Source organism: Odocoileus virginianus, chromosome 6, assembly GCF_023699985.2.
Source record: "Odocoileus virginianus isolate 20LAN1187 ecotype Illinois chromosome 6, Ovbor_1.2, whole genome shotgun sequence".
Classification (NCBI taxonomy): domain Eukaryota; kingdom Metazoa; phylum Chordata; class Mammalia; order Artiodactyla; family Cervidae; genus Odocoileus; species Odocoileus virginianus.
In genome coordinates this window covers 17243048-17257281 of record NC_069679.1, presented here as the reverse complement: position 1 = coordinate 17257281, position 14234 = coordinate 17243048, and the positions used below count along the sequence as shown (strand labels likewise).

The 14234-nt window shown below is 37.5% G+C and overlaps 1 protein-coding gene across 1 annotated transcript; it reads left to right on the top strand.

The window, feature by feature from the left end:
* Nucleotides 1–1518: 1518 nt before the first annotated feature.
* On the top strand, nt 1519–13923 carry LOC139035502 (olfactory receptor 11H6-like). Its single transcript, XM_070468533.1, has 4 exons — nt 1519–1766; nt 3274–3306; nt 10644–11558; nt 13830–13923. The coding sequence occupies exons 1-4, from the start codon at nt 1519–1521 to the stop codon at nt 13921–13923; spliced, it is 1290 nt and encodes a 429-aa protein (XP_070324634.1).
* Nucleotides 13924–14234: the final 311 nt, after the last annotated feature.

Sequence of the window (14234 nt, the reverse complement as noted above, 5' to 3'; positions counted from 1 at the left end):
TTTGCCTTAATATGTTTTATTGATCTTTTTACTCACATAATACATTGAATATGTATATATGGTACACAGTAAGCATACAAGAGGTAGAGTGAAGAATTTTAGAGAAATATACATAAGATATCTTTCCCAAAATTTGACCTAAAATGTAGAAATTTTTCTTCATTCCATAGTTACTTCCTTGTTTCAAATGATCTTAAAGCAACCTTTTTCTATGAACATACTGCAGCTTCCCTCACGAACCATTAAGCCCCAAACAACATAGAGCAGAGCCTGACTCTACGGCAAATGAACAAATTATTAATAATTTCAAACTACTTGCTCCCTTTAGTACAGTAGTCTACATACACACAGTACACACTCAATAAATGTTGTTGGAGATTATGGTAAATATTATGAGCATTAAAGGCACACAGTAGTCAGTAAGCACTCATTAAATAACTCAATTTAACAGCAAATTGAGAGCGTTTGGCTGAGAAAAAATGATTTTTTTTCTTTTAATCTGGAGTTATTTTCTCAATGTGTGGTGTTTGCCATTTCAAAATAACCAACTCAAATGTGTTTTCACTTTAAACCCTACATTTAAAAAATTCGTATACTTTTATCCAAAGTCATAGAAAGTGTTTTACTTTCACATATCAGTTCAAGATTATAATTAAAATAACAGATTATTATAGACCTATTGCTAAATCATTTGCTGTGAAATGTACCTGAAACTGGAGCCCATTATACAGATTGAAGTAAGCCAGAGAGATAAAGACCAATACAGTATACTAAGCATATATATGGAATTTAGAAATATGGTAACGATAACCCTATATGCAAAACAGAAAAAGAGACACAGATGTACAGAACAGAATTTTGGACTCTGGGAGAAGGTGAGGGTGGGATGTTTCGAAAGAACAGCTTCTTTCCTGCCTTTTTCTATCTTCTCTGGGACCTAGATGAGGGACACATGATTATGGCCCATTTCTTAATGAAGAAATGGAGTTCTTCCTATGGAGGAGGATAAGCAAGCAATGAGAAAGAGTCAATGGGAGCTTCTACCTCCATACTATATTCTGAGCACAAAAATATCAAAATTTCATTTTCCTTCAACTACCCTTTAGACTTCTCCATTCACCTTATTACTTTCTATACTTTCTTTATATTTTACCTGAAATAACTTTTGTGGTTCTCTTTATAAACTCAAAATAAACTCAAAAGAAGAATTCACTTGAAATATTCCCTTAGTCTTGCCTGAGGACTTCTGTTGTGGAAAGACCACTGAACTTAGAGGTAGAAAACCTGGACCGCAGTTAAAACTCTGTCACTTTTACCTCACTAAAAGTCTTTAACACCCAGTTGCCTCATCAGTAGAATAAGGATAGTAACATGGGTTCAAGTATATCACATGGCTAAGAATCAAACCAAGCCTGGGTGCCAGAAGATCTGGTTCCCACCCTGGAGAAGCCTTTTCCGGTTGGCGAGGGTCTAAGGCAATGCCTGCCTGAGAGGGAGTCTGGTGTTGAGCGGGAGAGGATGGATGCCATGGCCACGCGCATGGAGAGTAGCAGACCCACCCCCTGTGCGCTCAGCTGCCAGGCCCTGGGCAAGTTCCTGGTACAACCTGGGGTTAAGACTCACCACCTACCTCTTGGTGGCCAAGCCTCGGGCTGCTCACCTCCTGCTGCTCTTTCTGGAACCCATTGTCGTCACAGCTGCACAGGTACCGCCGCCTTGCCCTGTGGCTGCAGAAGAAGGACTACTTCAATCTGTCCTAAGGAAGGGTGGGTGGAGTGGGATGTTTCTGTGAGCAGCTCTGGAAGAGGCTAAGGAAAGCTGGGAAGGAGAGGGGATTAGGGGATGTGAAAGAGATGCAGCCATGCTGAGTAATAACTCTCAGCTAGGGCCTGTGTGCTATCACACACTGGAGGACATGATCAGAAAGACAATCTATCAGCAATGCTTCGTTCAAGCTCATTTTCCAAACTAAAAGTTACAGATGAAGAAACCAAATCCCAATGGAATAACATATTAGAAAGCACTTGGAAACAAGGTATTCACTCAAAAAACAGTCCTGATAGCTGCTAGTCCTCTCAACACAAGGCATTCTGTTGTTTGAGGGGGAGAATATACAAAAATATGTTATAAAATCTACAGTTTCATAATAAATTCATTCTGCCTAATGAAAGGAATATATTTACTTGTCTGGTTAAAAAGCAAATATATACACATACACACACACATGTATATATATATACATATTCTAGCAGAATGGAGCAAGAATCAATGAGCTATTTGTCAGTGTTCTGAAGCTAGATTGAAATCAGGTTTGCAATTCACCAAAACTCCAAAAATTCAGAGTTTCCCTAACTCATGAGACTCTCACAATATCAGTATTACATGAGTCAGAATATTATCTTCTATGTTATATTACAAATGGAAAATCTAAGTACATAAATTTTAGGGATTTATCATCCAGGCCTAGCCAGTGTATCATTAAAGTTTAGATCTGGCCCCAGTTCCTTAAGTCACACTCCAGTATTCTAAGTTCTCTAGGCAGCTGTCTTCCAGTGATCATTAACCTATGACAACTTAGCTTGCTACAAAGTTAAAAGAGTCAAACATCTTAAAAATACATAGACATGTGATCTAATCCCAAATATATTTTCTAAAGAAAAAGAAAGTAAGATTCCCAGAAAATTACATAAAATAAGTCTTCCCAAAGAGAAGGATAAATTACATTGTTTAAAATGGAATATCATGCACCCATTAAAAATCATGCTTAAGGAATATTTAGTTCTATGGAAAAAAAAAAACTCAAGACATAATACTAAACAAAAATATTGGCAAACCACATGTGTTATAATTCCAATTTTTTTTATTTTTTTAATTTTTTTAATTCCAATTTTTTAAAAGTTGCATATGTACCTAATATATGAAATATATAAAAAGAGAAAAAAGACTAGAAATGGCCCTTCATGGATAATTTAAACTTTTTATAAATTTCAATTTTGTTCTTTTTCTGAAATAAGCAAGTTACTTTCAAAATAATAAAAATAAAATAATTCCATTTCAAAAGTAACAGCCTTTAGTATAGACCAGTTTAAGTAGTTCTCTACTTTGTGGTGGCACAATGGGAGCTTTAGAGAAAGCATGAATGCTGAAATTTGGATAAATGGAGAAAATAGTGAAAAGTCACCCAAAACAATCTATATCAAAGGCCATCTGTCATATAAATGAACTGAAGATGCCTTCTATATATTGACTTGTAAGTTATTTACTTCTTCACAGCAAGTTGAATCCTATGAATTCAAATACCCACCAGGGCCAAAAATTGAACGTGTCCAGTTGTTTCATATGTAGCCCAAATATGCAGATTTTTGGGCTTCCCCGGTGGCTCAGCGGTAAAGAATCCACCTGCAATGCAGGACATGCAGGAGATAGGTTGGATCCCTGGCTTAGAAAGATCCCCTGGAGGAGGACATGGGAACCTACTCAATATTCTTCCCTGAAAAATCCCATGAACAGAGGAACCTGGCAGGCCTCAGTCCGTGAAGTTGCAAAGAGTTGGACATGACTGAAGAGACTGAACATGGCACAGCGTGCAGATTTGTAGCTAGTTAGGGCCTGTCTGCATTGCACATACCAGGAAACTGTGCCCACCTCTGCCAACCACAAATAAGATAAAGATCCCAAGTTACTCCTGCTTTTCAAAGTCTTAGGCACGGAGTCCTCAGCCTCACCAGGCTGACATCACCTCAACAAGTAAATTTTCTCTTCTTCTTCTTTCCCTAGGAGTTCCTTATCCCTCCTCCCCTTCTTACTAGCCCCCCAGTCTACAGCCTCTGGAAGGTCTCTGGCTGTGAGGGATTTCCTGCATGCAAATCTGTCAAAGCAGTGTCCCCAAATAACACGTGTGTGCTACTGCCACCTCGTTTTCCTTGTTCAGGCCTGAAGTTCTTCTGATCCCCCTATTCATTCCTTGTAGGATCGTCTTTGACCAAAACTGAGGAGCCACTCCATTTTTGGCTCAGAGAGCAAGTTCCACTCCACACACATTTTTCAGGAAACAAAAATGCCAGTTTCTTCAATTAATAGAATTAGGTTATCTGTATTCCCAAGGCATAACTCAGGGATTTTACTGGCGAATCCACTGTCCAGAATTCTGTTTTCTCCTCCCTTCATCTGCTGTCAACTAACGACCATTAAAATATACAATTCATTTTTATCAATATAAATGAAAGCCTCAAGTTCTCATTAACCTTAATATTTCCCATTACATTTTTTATGTCATTAATGTTGCCTCGATAAGGTTTTCTTTTCTTTTTGTTTTTGACACATCTTAAATGCATATAATCAAATTTCAATATTGAAAGACATTTGCTTCTGATGCTTAAACCCCCTATACCACTTTCCCTGCCTTTATCTGATGAAATCCATGCTAGAAAGTAGTCTCCTGATAGAAAATAGCACTGTGTAGGATTCTGTTACAAAATTATTCTCCACATTGAATTACAATGTGTCTCACTATAGATTTAACTATTATTTTTAATTCTCTATTTTGAGGGATAAATGGGACAGATTGGACTGCTCTATTAAATGGTCATCTTTCCTCTGTCTGAATAGAATCTTTTGTTCTCCAATTTAAAATTCCAATTCCTTCCACTGTTATTCATATGTCATATTTCTAAGGATCTCTAAGTTGTTTTCTACAAATTTACTGCAGTTTGCCCATGGTCTTCTTAAATTATGAGACCCAGAACTTGTGAAGGGCTCTATATCTGATATCTACAGATAAAATCAAACAGGATTAGAACTTTATCTTCATTTGAATATTTTAATATCATGTTATTAGTTGTGGCAATCATAATACTGATTTCAATGTTTACTTTTTTCTGGCTGAAGTAATATTGAAAGCACAGATCACAAAACAAGTGGAGTAATATTTACAGTCAAGTATCACTTCATGGAAAATAGATAAGGAAACAGTGGAAACAGTGGCAGACTTTATTTTTCTGGGCTCCAAAATCACTGCAGATGGTGATTGCAGCCATGAAATTAAAAAATGCTTACTCCTTGGAAGGAAAGTTATGACCAACCTAGACAGCATATTAAAGAGCAGAAACATTACTTTGTCAACAAAGGTCCATCTAATCAAGACTATGGTTTTTCCAGTGGTCATGTATGGATGTGAGAATTGGACTATAAAGAATTGATGCTTTTGAACTGTGGTGTTGGAAAAGACTCTTGAGAGTCCCTTGGACTGAAAGGAGATCCAACCAGTCTATCCTAAAGGAAACAAACCCTGAATATTCATTGGAAGGACTGATGCTGAAGCTGAAACTCCAATATTTTGGCCACCTGATGCGAAGAACTGACTCATCTGAAAAGACCCTGATGCTGGGAAAGACTGAGGGCAGGAGGTGAAAGGGACGACAGAGGATGAGATGGTTGGATGGCATCACTGACTCAATGCATGGGTTTGGGTGGACTCTGGGAGTTGGTGACGGACAGGGAGGCCTGGCATGCTGTAGTTCATGGGGTCACAAACAATCGGATACAGCTGAGAGACTGAACTGAACAAATGGGACACTTGTTGTGTGCATGCTAAGTCACTACAGTCCAACTCTTTGTGATCCTATGGACTATAGTCCACCAGGTTCCTCTGTCCATGTGATTCTCCAGGCAAGAATACTGGAGTGAGTTGCCAGGTCCTCCTCCAGGGGATCTTCCCCACCCAGGGGTCAAACCCACATCTCCTATGTCTTCTGCATTGGCAGGTGTGTTCTTTACCACTAATGCCCCCTGGGAAGCCTGGAACACTTGTTACTGATCCCAAAATCTAAACATTACCATAGAATACTTGGGGTTGGTTCAGGTGTAGAATTGTGTTAAGAAGGGAACAGATGGAGCAAGATATTGAAGTGTTTTGTAAATTTTTTGCAATAATTAACTTCTGTCTTTATATCCTTGACTTCGTAGAACTCTTGCCTTTACATTCTCATTCATAATGCCAATATCACCTCTATTGTGGAGAAAAATAGCTATACTACTATAAAAATATATACATTTAATGCTCTGATTCAAGGCTTAAAGCCAAGTTATTCTTCAACTTGAACCTCAGGCTTGCCTCATCATCTTTCCCTTTTCCCCTAAAGGCTGAACCAACATTTTCTGAGATCTGGCCAAAATATTCTCATTGTTATCCCTAGGTGAAGCCACTGGGAGAAGCTTGGTAATCTAGGAGAGTCAGACACAATCTTCATATATTTATTAAAAAGCATGCTATGAACAGGAGCTCAGTAGTAAGGTCTGACTGCACCCATGGAGTACATTGGACCATCTCCTCCCAGGGTAGAGTGTTGAGAACAAAATAGCCATGTCTCAGAATGTGCCTGCTACTAATGCATACCCTTCTTTAGAGACAGGGGTGTGATTGGTTCTTCTTAAATCAGGAAAGACCACATTGACATTTATAACCACATGGGATCACGTTTTCAAATTGTTTAAATAATATGGTCATTCTGTGGGTTTCAGATAATTACTATACTTCATAATATTACCTTCCAACACTCACCGCCCCCCCCCACCCCACTCCACTAAGAAGCCATCTAAGATACTCGGATGCCAGTTCGAATTCGTTGTGCATTTCCTTCTGCTGAAATGAAAGAACAAGGAGACTGAGGCTGACTGCATACTCCAGGAGAGAAAAATATAAATTTGGAGTCTGCCTCTACCAGATACTATAATTCTCACATGAAAACTTCAGGTAAGATACAACTCAAATTTTCCATAATGTCTTTTTCACTTTTCTCTAATTCCATATTGTAGTTTCTTCATATAAAAATGTAAACTAGAATAGTTTGCATATGATTGGTTAGATTCTCAACTGTATGAGAGAGCATCTAGTATCAAAACTGATTTAATTAAATGTTAGGTTATATGTGTGTTATTTATAAATATATAAGTAAGTATATTTAAGAAAAATAATATCTCACTTAAGTTGATATGTTAACTGAACCGCAAAACCACATAGGCCAGGAATTGATTGTAGAATGACCACTTTATTCTCTATCTTATTACTTATTCAAGTAACATATACCAGATTTCTTGACCCTGAATATGGGACAGAGGAAAATATCAGACAGTAAGAAAAGTACATTTTTCTATTAAAGTACTTTGGCTAACCACATGGGAAAAAAATCAGTTATAAACTATAAACACATTTTCTTTAAGAGGGAGAAATATAAAACAGTTCACTTACCCATTTAAAAAGCCACTCAATTAAAATGTTTATAATTAGATACAGAAAAATAGTGAAAGCATAGACAGCAAAACCAGAGTGTGTGTTCACACACACACACACACACACACACACACAAACATATACAAACAAACACCCTTAAAGCATGATTATAACTTAGCAACAATAAGAACGCACAGAGCATGAAGATGAGTGGATAGAGGGGACGTAAAGAAAGACACAGTGATTCAAAGAGAGATAGCTTGGAGGAGGTTGTCTTGAGTAGACTCCCTTCATACATCTGTTTTCATGGATTGAGACTTTCTCCCGTACAAGTGTGTTGCCTTGTTTTGTTGTAATTGTGTTCAAAGATTGAGAGGTGGCTTCCCTGATGACTCAGTGGTAAAGAATTTGCCTGCCAATGCAGGAAACACAGGTTCCATCCCTCATCCAGAAAGATCCCACCTGCCACAGAGCAACTGAGCCCTTGCTCCATGACTGCTGAGCCTGTGCTCTAGGACCCGGGTGCCACAACGACTGAAGCCCACACACCCTTGAGCCAGCAAGAAGAGAAGCCACGGCAATGAGAAGCCCATGCATTGCAACTTAGAGCATAGCCTCTGCTCAATGCAACTAGAGAAAAGCTTGCCCAGCAATGAAGACCTAGCACAGCTAAAACTAAATAAATACTTTTTAAAAAATAAAAAAAGATTGACAGCAAGTAGTTGAAATGATCAGATTTTTTTTACCTATGTTTTGAACAGCAGGCGTAGAGATTTTGTTGATGATTTGGATGTGGACTATTGAGAGGTGTGGTGAGGATGTGGCCAAAGTTTGTGGCCTGAGCAACTGATAAATGGAGGTGCCATAACTAATAAATGGAGGCGCCATTGGATGATATGGCAAAGAAGCAAGGACCCACCAGTTCAGGGTGAGAAGAACCAAGAGATTTGTCATGGGCTTCTTGCCTTTGGGGCTTCCTTTGTGGCTCAGCTGGTAAAGAATCCGCCTGCAATGTGGGAGACCTGGGTTTGATCCCTGGGTTGGAAAGATCCCCTGGAGAAGGGAAAGGCTACCCACTCCAGTAGTCTGGCCTGGAGAAATCCATGGACTGTATAGTCCATAGGGTCGCAAAGAGTCAGACACAACTGAATGACTTTCAATTTCTTGCATTTTTGTTACATTCAGTAGCAAATGGAGACATTGAATACAAAATTGGGTAGATAAATCTAGGTTGTATAAGAGACTCCACAGTTAGGGAGAGAAAATGTGACTTCATCTCACATGGGTGGTTTTTATATCATGTGGCTAGTTGACAGATCACTAACAGAGAGAGCATAATTGGAAAAGGAAAATATCAAGGACTAAGTCCTGAAAAAAAAATGTATAGGTCAAGGGAACCTGAAGGAACTCTAACATAGAAGTCTCGAATAAAGAAGACAGAGAGAGAAAAATGAGAATGAATAGTCCATGAACAGAACTTCAGTTAATGTAATTAAAAACTCAGAGTGCTTTAATGATATATATATCACAGTAGCTATTTCTGCTCTATGTGGCAAAATATATATAGAGAGAGAAAGTACCACCACGAAGTACTTTTCCATCATGTGATAAATTTCAACTGAGGACTGAGCCTGTGTCCTCAACTTGGGATAAATTTTCAATTAAATGTCACGTTATAGTCTGAACTTCATTCATGTGTACCAGTTTCATTTAAAATGTTATTCAAGGTGACTGTGCATGAAGCTTACTCCTCTTAAGCAAGAAATTCTTGCCTACAAAGAAGTGAAGTGACATGAAATTCTCTCAGTCATGTCCAACTCTTTGCGACCCCATAGACTAAAGCCCACCAGGTTCTTCTGTCCATGGGATTTTCCAGGCAAGAATACTGGAGGGGATTATCTACCCAATCCAGAGATCAAACCCAGGTCTCCTGCATTGCAGGCAGATTCTTCACCATTTGAGCCAGAGAACGTCTTTGCATGTCCTCTGCCTACAAAGAGGACCAAGTTAAAAATGAAGAGTACGTTGGAGAATTGTACAAACACTGAGAGAAATTAACAATGAAAATTGTGGAATCTTTTTATAGAGATCTTAAAAATAAGAGGGTACATGAACTTCATAATTGGCCTTGCTATAAGGAACCACTGGTAAATATTGTGTTCTTTATCTCTTTTCCAACACTTCCAATAGTACATAAAAAAAAACCCCATCTAAAACTATGTATGTGTTATTACTAAAGCTTACAGTAATAAACAAAGTCTTGCTTTATGGCTATATATTCTCACAACATTTTCTTCTATTTACACAGAGAATGAACTGTACAGTTGTTTAAACGTCTATGTGTCTTTATGTAAGTTTGGCTCAGGTGGACATTTCTGAACCACAAAACTAACAATATTGTAAAGCAACTATACTCATATTAAAATAATTCTAAAAATAATAGAAATTTTTAAGAGGAATGAATAAGGAAACTACTGATTGAAAGATGCATCAGACATAGGAACCAGTGACAAAATGTGAACTTTATTTGGCTCCTACTTCAAACAAGCTGAAGAATTCCTTTCCTTCCAGTGGTTAGGACTCGATGCTTTCACTGCCGAGGGCCTGGGTTCAATCCTTGGTTGGGGAACTAAGATCCCACAAGCTAAGTGGGCATGACCAAAAAACAAATAAACAAACAAGTAAATTGTAAGACAAAACAAAACAAGTCTGACATAAAGCAATTGGAAATTTTAACTGTTTATAAAATTAAGGAATTATTAATTTTTAGATTACATAGAGATATTTTGATTATTGCTTTTAAATTTTTCCAGGGTTGTATGCTGAAATATTTTGTAATGAAATCATACATTTGGTATCTGCTTTGAAATAATATGGGAGGTATGGAAGTAGGTGGAGTTACAGCAAGTTTGCCCGCCCATGAATAATTGTTAAAGCTACATGATAAATGTGTAAGGATTCATTATACTCTTCTGTTTGCTTTTGTATATCCTCCATAATTGAAAGTAAAAAAATATATATTCTTATTAAACTTTGCTTTCCATTCTCTGGAGGCGGTGGGGAGAAGCCTTAGAATGGCAAGGAGTATCTACCTTGGTTTGTGTATTGCTGAGGACACAGACAAAGGGAGACCTTACATGGACCATGACAGGCATGATGATCATGAAGATGAGGCCATAATAAGCCCCCACACTCCAAGTTCCTTGTTTCCTCCCAGTGTCACACGGGGTCAAAGAATGCTAAAAATCTTTAAGTAATCTAAAATCATGCTGCTCATTGAATTAATGTAAAGCAGTTCAGAAATACCTTAGTAAGAAAACTTCTGTAGAGTCAGCTGAAAGATAATAATGTCTTCCTATTACAGTTTTAGGAGGAAAAAAATGAAAAACCCAAGAGGAAATAATCGCTCTGACCCTGTGAGTGAATTCATTCTTCTTGGATTCCCTTGCACCTGGGAGGTTCAGATCTTGCTCTTCTCACTCTTCTCTGTGATCTATGTGTTAACACTAACTGGAAATTTGTGCATTATCTGTGCAGTGTGGTGGGACCACCATCTCCACACCCCCATGTACGTCCTGCTGGCCAATTTCTCCTTCCTGGAGATGTGGTATATCACTTCTACAGTCCCCAATATGCTAGCCAACTTTCTCTCTGAGACCAAGACCATCTCCTTCTCTGGCTGCTTCCTCCAGTTCTACCTCTTCTTCTCCACAGGTGGTACCGAGACCCTCTTCTTGTCTGCCATGGCCTTTGACAGGTACCTTGCCATCTGCAGGCCCCTTCACTACCCCACTGTCATGACGGTGCAACGCTGCATCAGAATGGGAGCCTGCTGCTGGCTGTGTGGCTTTTTGTACTTCCTCTTGCCTATTCACCTAATCTCTCAGCTCCCATTTCATTGTCTCAATAAGATTGATCATTTCCTATGTGACTCAGGACCCCTTATAAAGCTGTCCTGTGTGCCAGCCCCTGCCACTGAAATCATTTGTGCCACTTTTAACTCAGTCCTCATTTTCTCCACCTTACTCTTCATTATCAACTCCTACACCCTGGTTATCAGGGCTGTGCTTAGGGTCCCCTCAGCAGAAGGCCGACATAAGGCTTTCTCTACATGTGGATCCCATCTGGCTGTGGTGTCCCTGTTTTATGGCTCCATCATGATTGTATATGTGAGCCCAACAGCAGGCAATTCAGCAGAGATTCAAAAATACGTGACTTTGTCCTATATTGTGTTAACTCCGCTATTCAACCCTTTGATCTATAGTCTCCGAAATAAGGAGATGAAGGAGGCACTGAGAAAATTATTTAAGACAGTAAGATTTAGTCAAAAGCATGAAAGAAATCTCTGAAGAACTGTGTTCATAACTGAAATAATGTATGGGAAATAGATAATTAAAAGATTGATATTCAATTGTACTAATTAAATTAGGAAAATGTGTTTTGGAGGAGGAGGAACATACTCAAGTGTAATTAGATGTTCAATTAAATTAACTGTATCCATTTTTATTGTTAGAGAAAATTTTATATTAATAATAAAACTTTTCAAATTCAAATAAAAATAATCAAAAGCCAGATGATCAGTCATCTTTCTGGCATTCAGATTGAATACTAGTTAATATTTGCTGCCAGTATCACATACATACATATTGGTACATGTGATCTGTCCAATATTTTAAATTTATTACCAGTATTTAGCTGGTGAGTCAAAAGTTTTGTATGCTAAACTTATAAAACAACATTTAAATTTTACTATGTCATATTAAAAATATAGCAAAATGCATTCACATTCTTATGAAACATTGATTTATCATAATTTCATTTCTTTACATTTTCTCACCAAAATTTATTTAAAATAATTTTACTATTTGGATCCAGGTGGTATTAATACTTTTTCCATTGTATATTTACTTTTAAGAATTATTTTTGGAAGAGCTCTCTTTAAGAAAAAAAAGCCAAGCCTTTTCTTAATACATCATTTGTGTCTTCTGTAGCTTAAGGTTAGAAGATAATGACTAGTGACTCTTAGGTATATTTTAAATTACAAAATTGTTAGATTTGCCTCTGCCAACTATCTCAAGAACACTAGTACCTCATGCTCTCAACCAGAATTTTCCTCATACCATAAAGAGAACCTGGACCTATCACTCCCTAATTTCCCCTCTCTGCAGTCCCTGTAAACAATTAATCTACTTTCTGTTTCTATGGATTTTTGTATTCTGGAAATTTCACATAAATGGAATCATACAATATGTGACCTTTTGTGACTGGCTTCTTTCACTTAACATAATGTTTACAAGGTTCATTTATGTTGTAGCATGTGTTCAGTTTAGTTCAGTTCAATTGCTCAATCATGTCCGACTCTTTGAGACCCCACGGACTGCAGCACGCAAGGTCTCCTGTCCATCACCAACTCCTGGAGCTTGCTCAAACTCATATCCACTCTCAAGAATCTTCAACACCACAGTTCAAAAGCATCAATTCTTCAGCTCACAGCTTTCTTTATAGTCCAACTCTCACATCCAAACATGACTACTGGAAAATTAGTTTATTACTTTTTGTGGCTGAATAAAATTCCACAGTATGGATATACCATATTTTGTTTATCTAGTTAACCATTGATGGCATATGCTTGCATTATTGGTCTGTATGAGCTATACATAGACAAGTTTATTTTGTGAATACATATTTTCACTCTTTTAGGGTATATCCTTGGGAGAGGAATTGCTGGGTCACATGCTATTTCTATGGATTTCCCAGGTGGCATTAGTGGTAAAGAACCCACCTGATAATGCAGCAGACTCGAGAGACATGAGGTCCATCCCTGGGTCAGGAAAATCCCTGGAGGAGGGCATGGCAACCCACTCCAGTGTTCTTGCCTGGAGAAGTCCATGGACAGAAGAGCCTGGTGAACTATAGTCCATAGAGTTGCAAAGAGCTGGGCACGACTGAAGTGACTTAGCCCAGTACAGCACACAATCTTGATATTACTGAATAGACTGTCTCATATCACATATTTTCAAGAGGAATCCATTTGATTATGTCCTTGAATCTATCATTTCTTGATCTAACCTTTAAAAATAAATTGTTGACATAATTAATGATTAAATGGGACTTCACAAAGATATTTAAAACATTGATTTAGGATAGGTAAAAAACAAATGAGAAATAAATTGTGGTAAAAGGAAACAATAGAATAGGCAAATTGTGGAATATGGAGTAAGTGGAAAAATGTAATTAATGAAAATACTATAATGATTGTAGTAAATAATATATAATAATAAAGTTCTTTTCCTTAAATACATTATAAAGAAAGCAAGTGTATAGAAAAAGGCTTAGTATGTCTAAACTATTGGTATTGTCAAAACTTTTGTTCACAATCTTTTCTTTGTTTCTATAGGTTGAATAATTTCCATATTGTCAAATATCACTGTGTGAACATCATTTTATTTAATTGTCTTAATTGGCCATTTTTTCACATTACTGTACTTACAATTTTTTTTTACATGGAATATATTTGTTGGTCCAGTTAAAAAGTCATAATTGGGGCAATTTTGATGGTGGCCAAATTGTGGCAAATAATGTGCTTGTAAATGTATGAGAGGAAGGAATTAAAGCAGCTGGTGTGTTATCCATTCACTCCCTTCACCGTGAGGAAATTCCTGAGTAAAGGAAAGAAGACAGGGGAACCACACTAAATTTCTTATCAACTAGACTCCAAGTAAATCAACTAGACTCCAAGTAAATCAACTGGACTCCAAGTAAATCAACTAAAGGTATTTTCTAGGAAAAAACAAAAATGAACTTTAATTTCTTAAATTCCCTTATCAAAATGTTACTGATAAAGGATCACCTACTATAATAAGAATCCAATATCCATCTAGAGGCATGGATCTCTAGTAAATGTTATGTAAGTTATACAGCTCTTAGGGGTGTAAAAAGGAAAATTTCCAAGTGACCTGGACTCATCAGATTACATCTTACTAAATAAATAATGCCATCTTGCTTA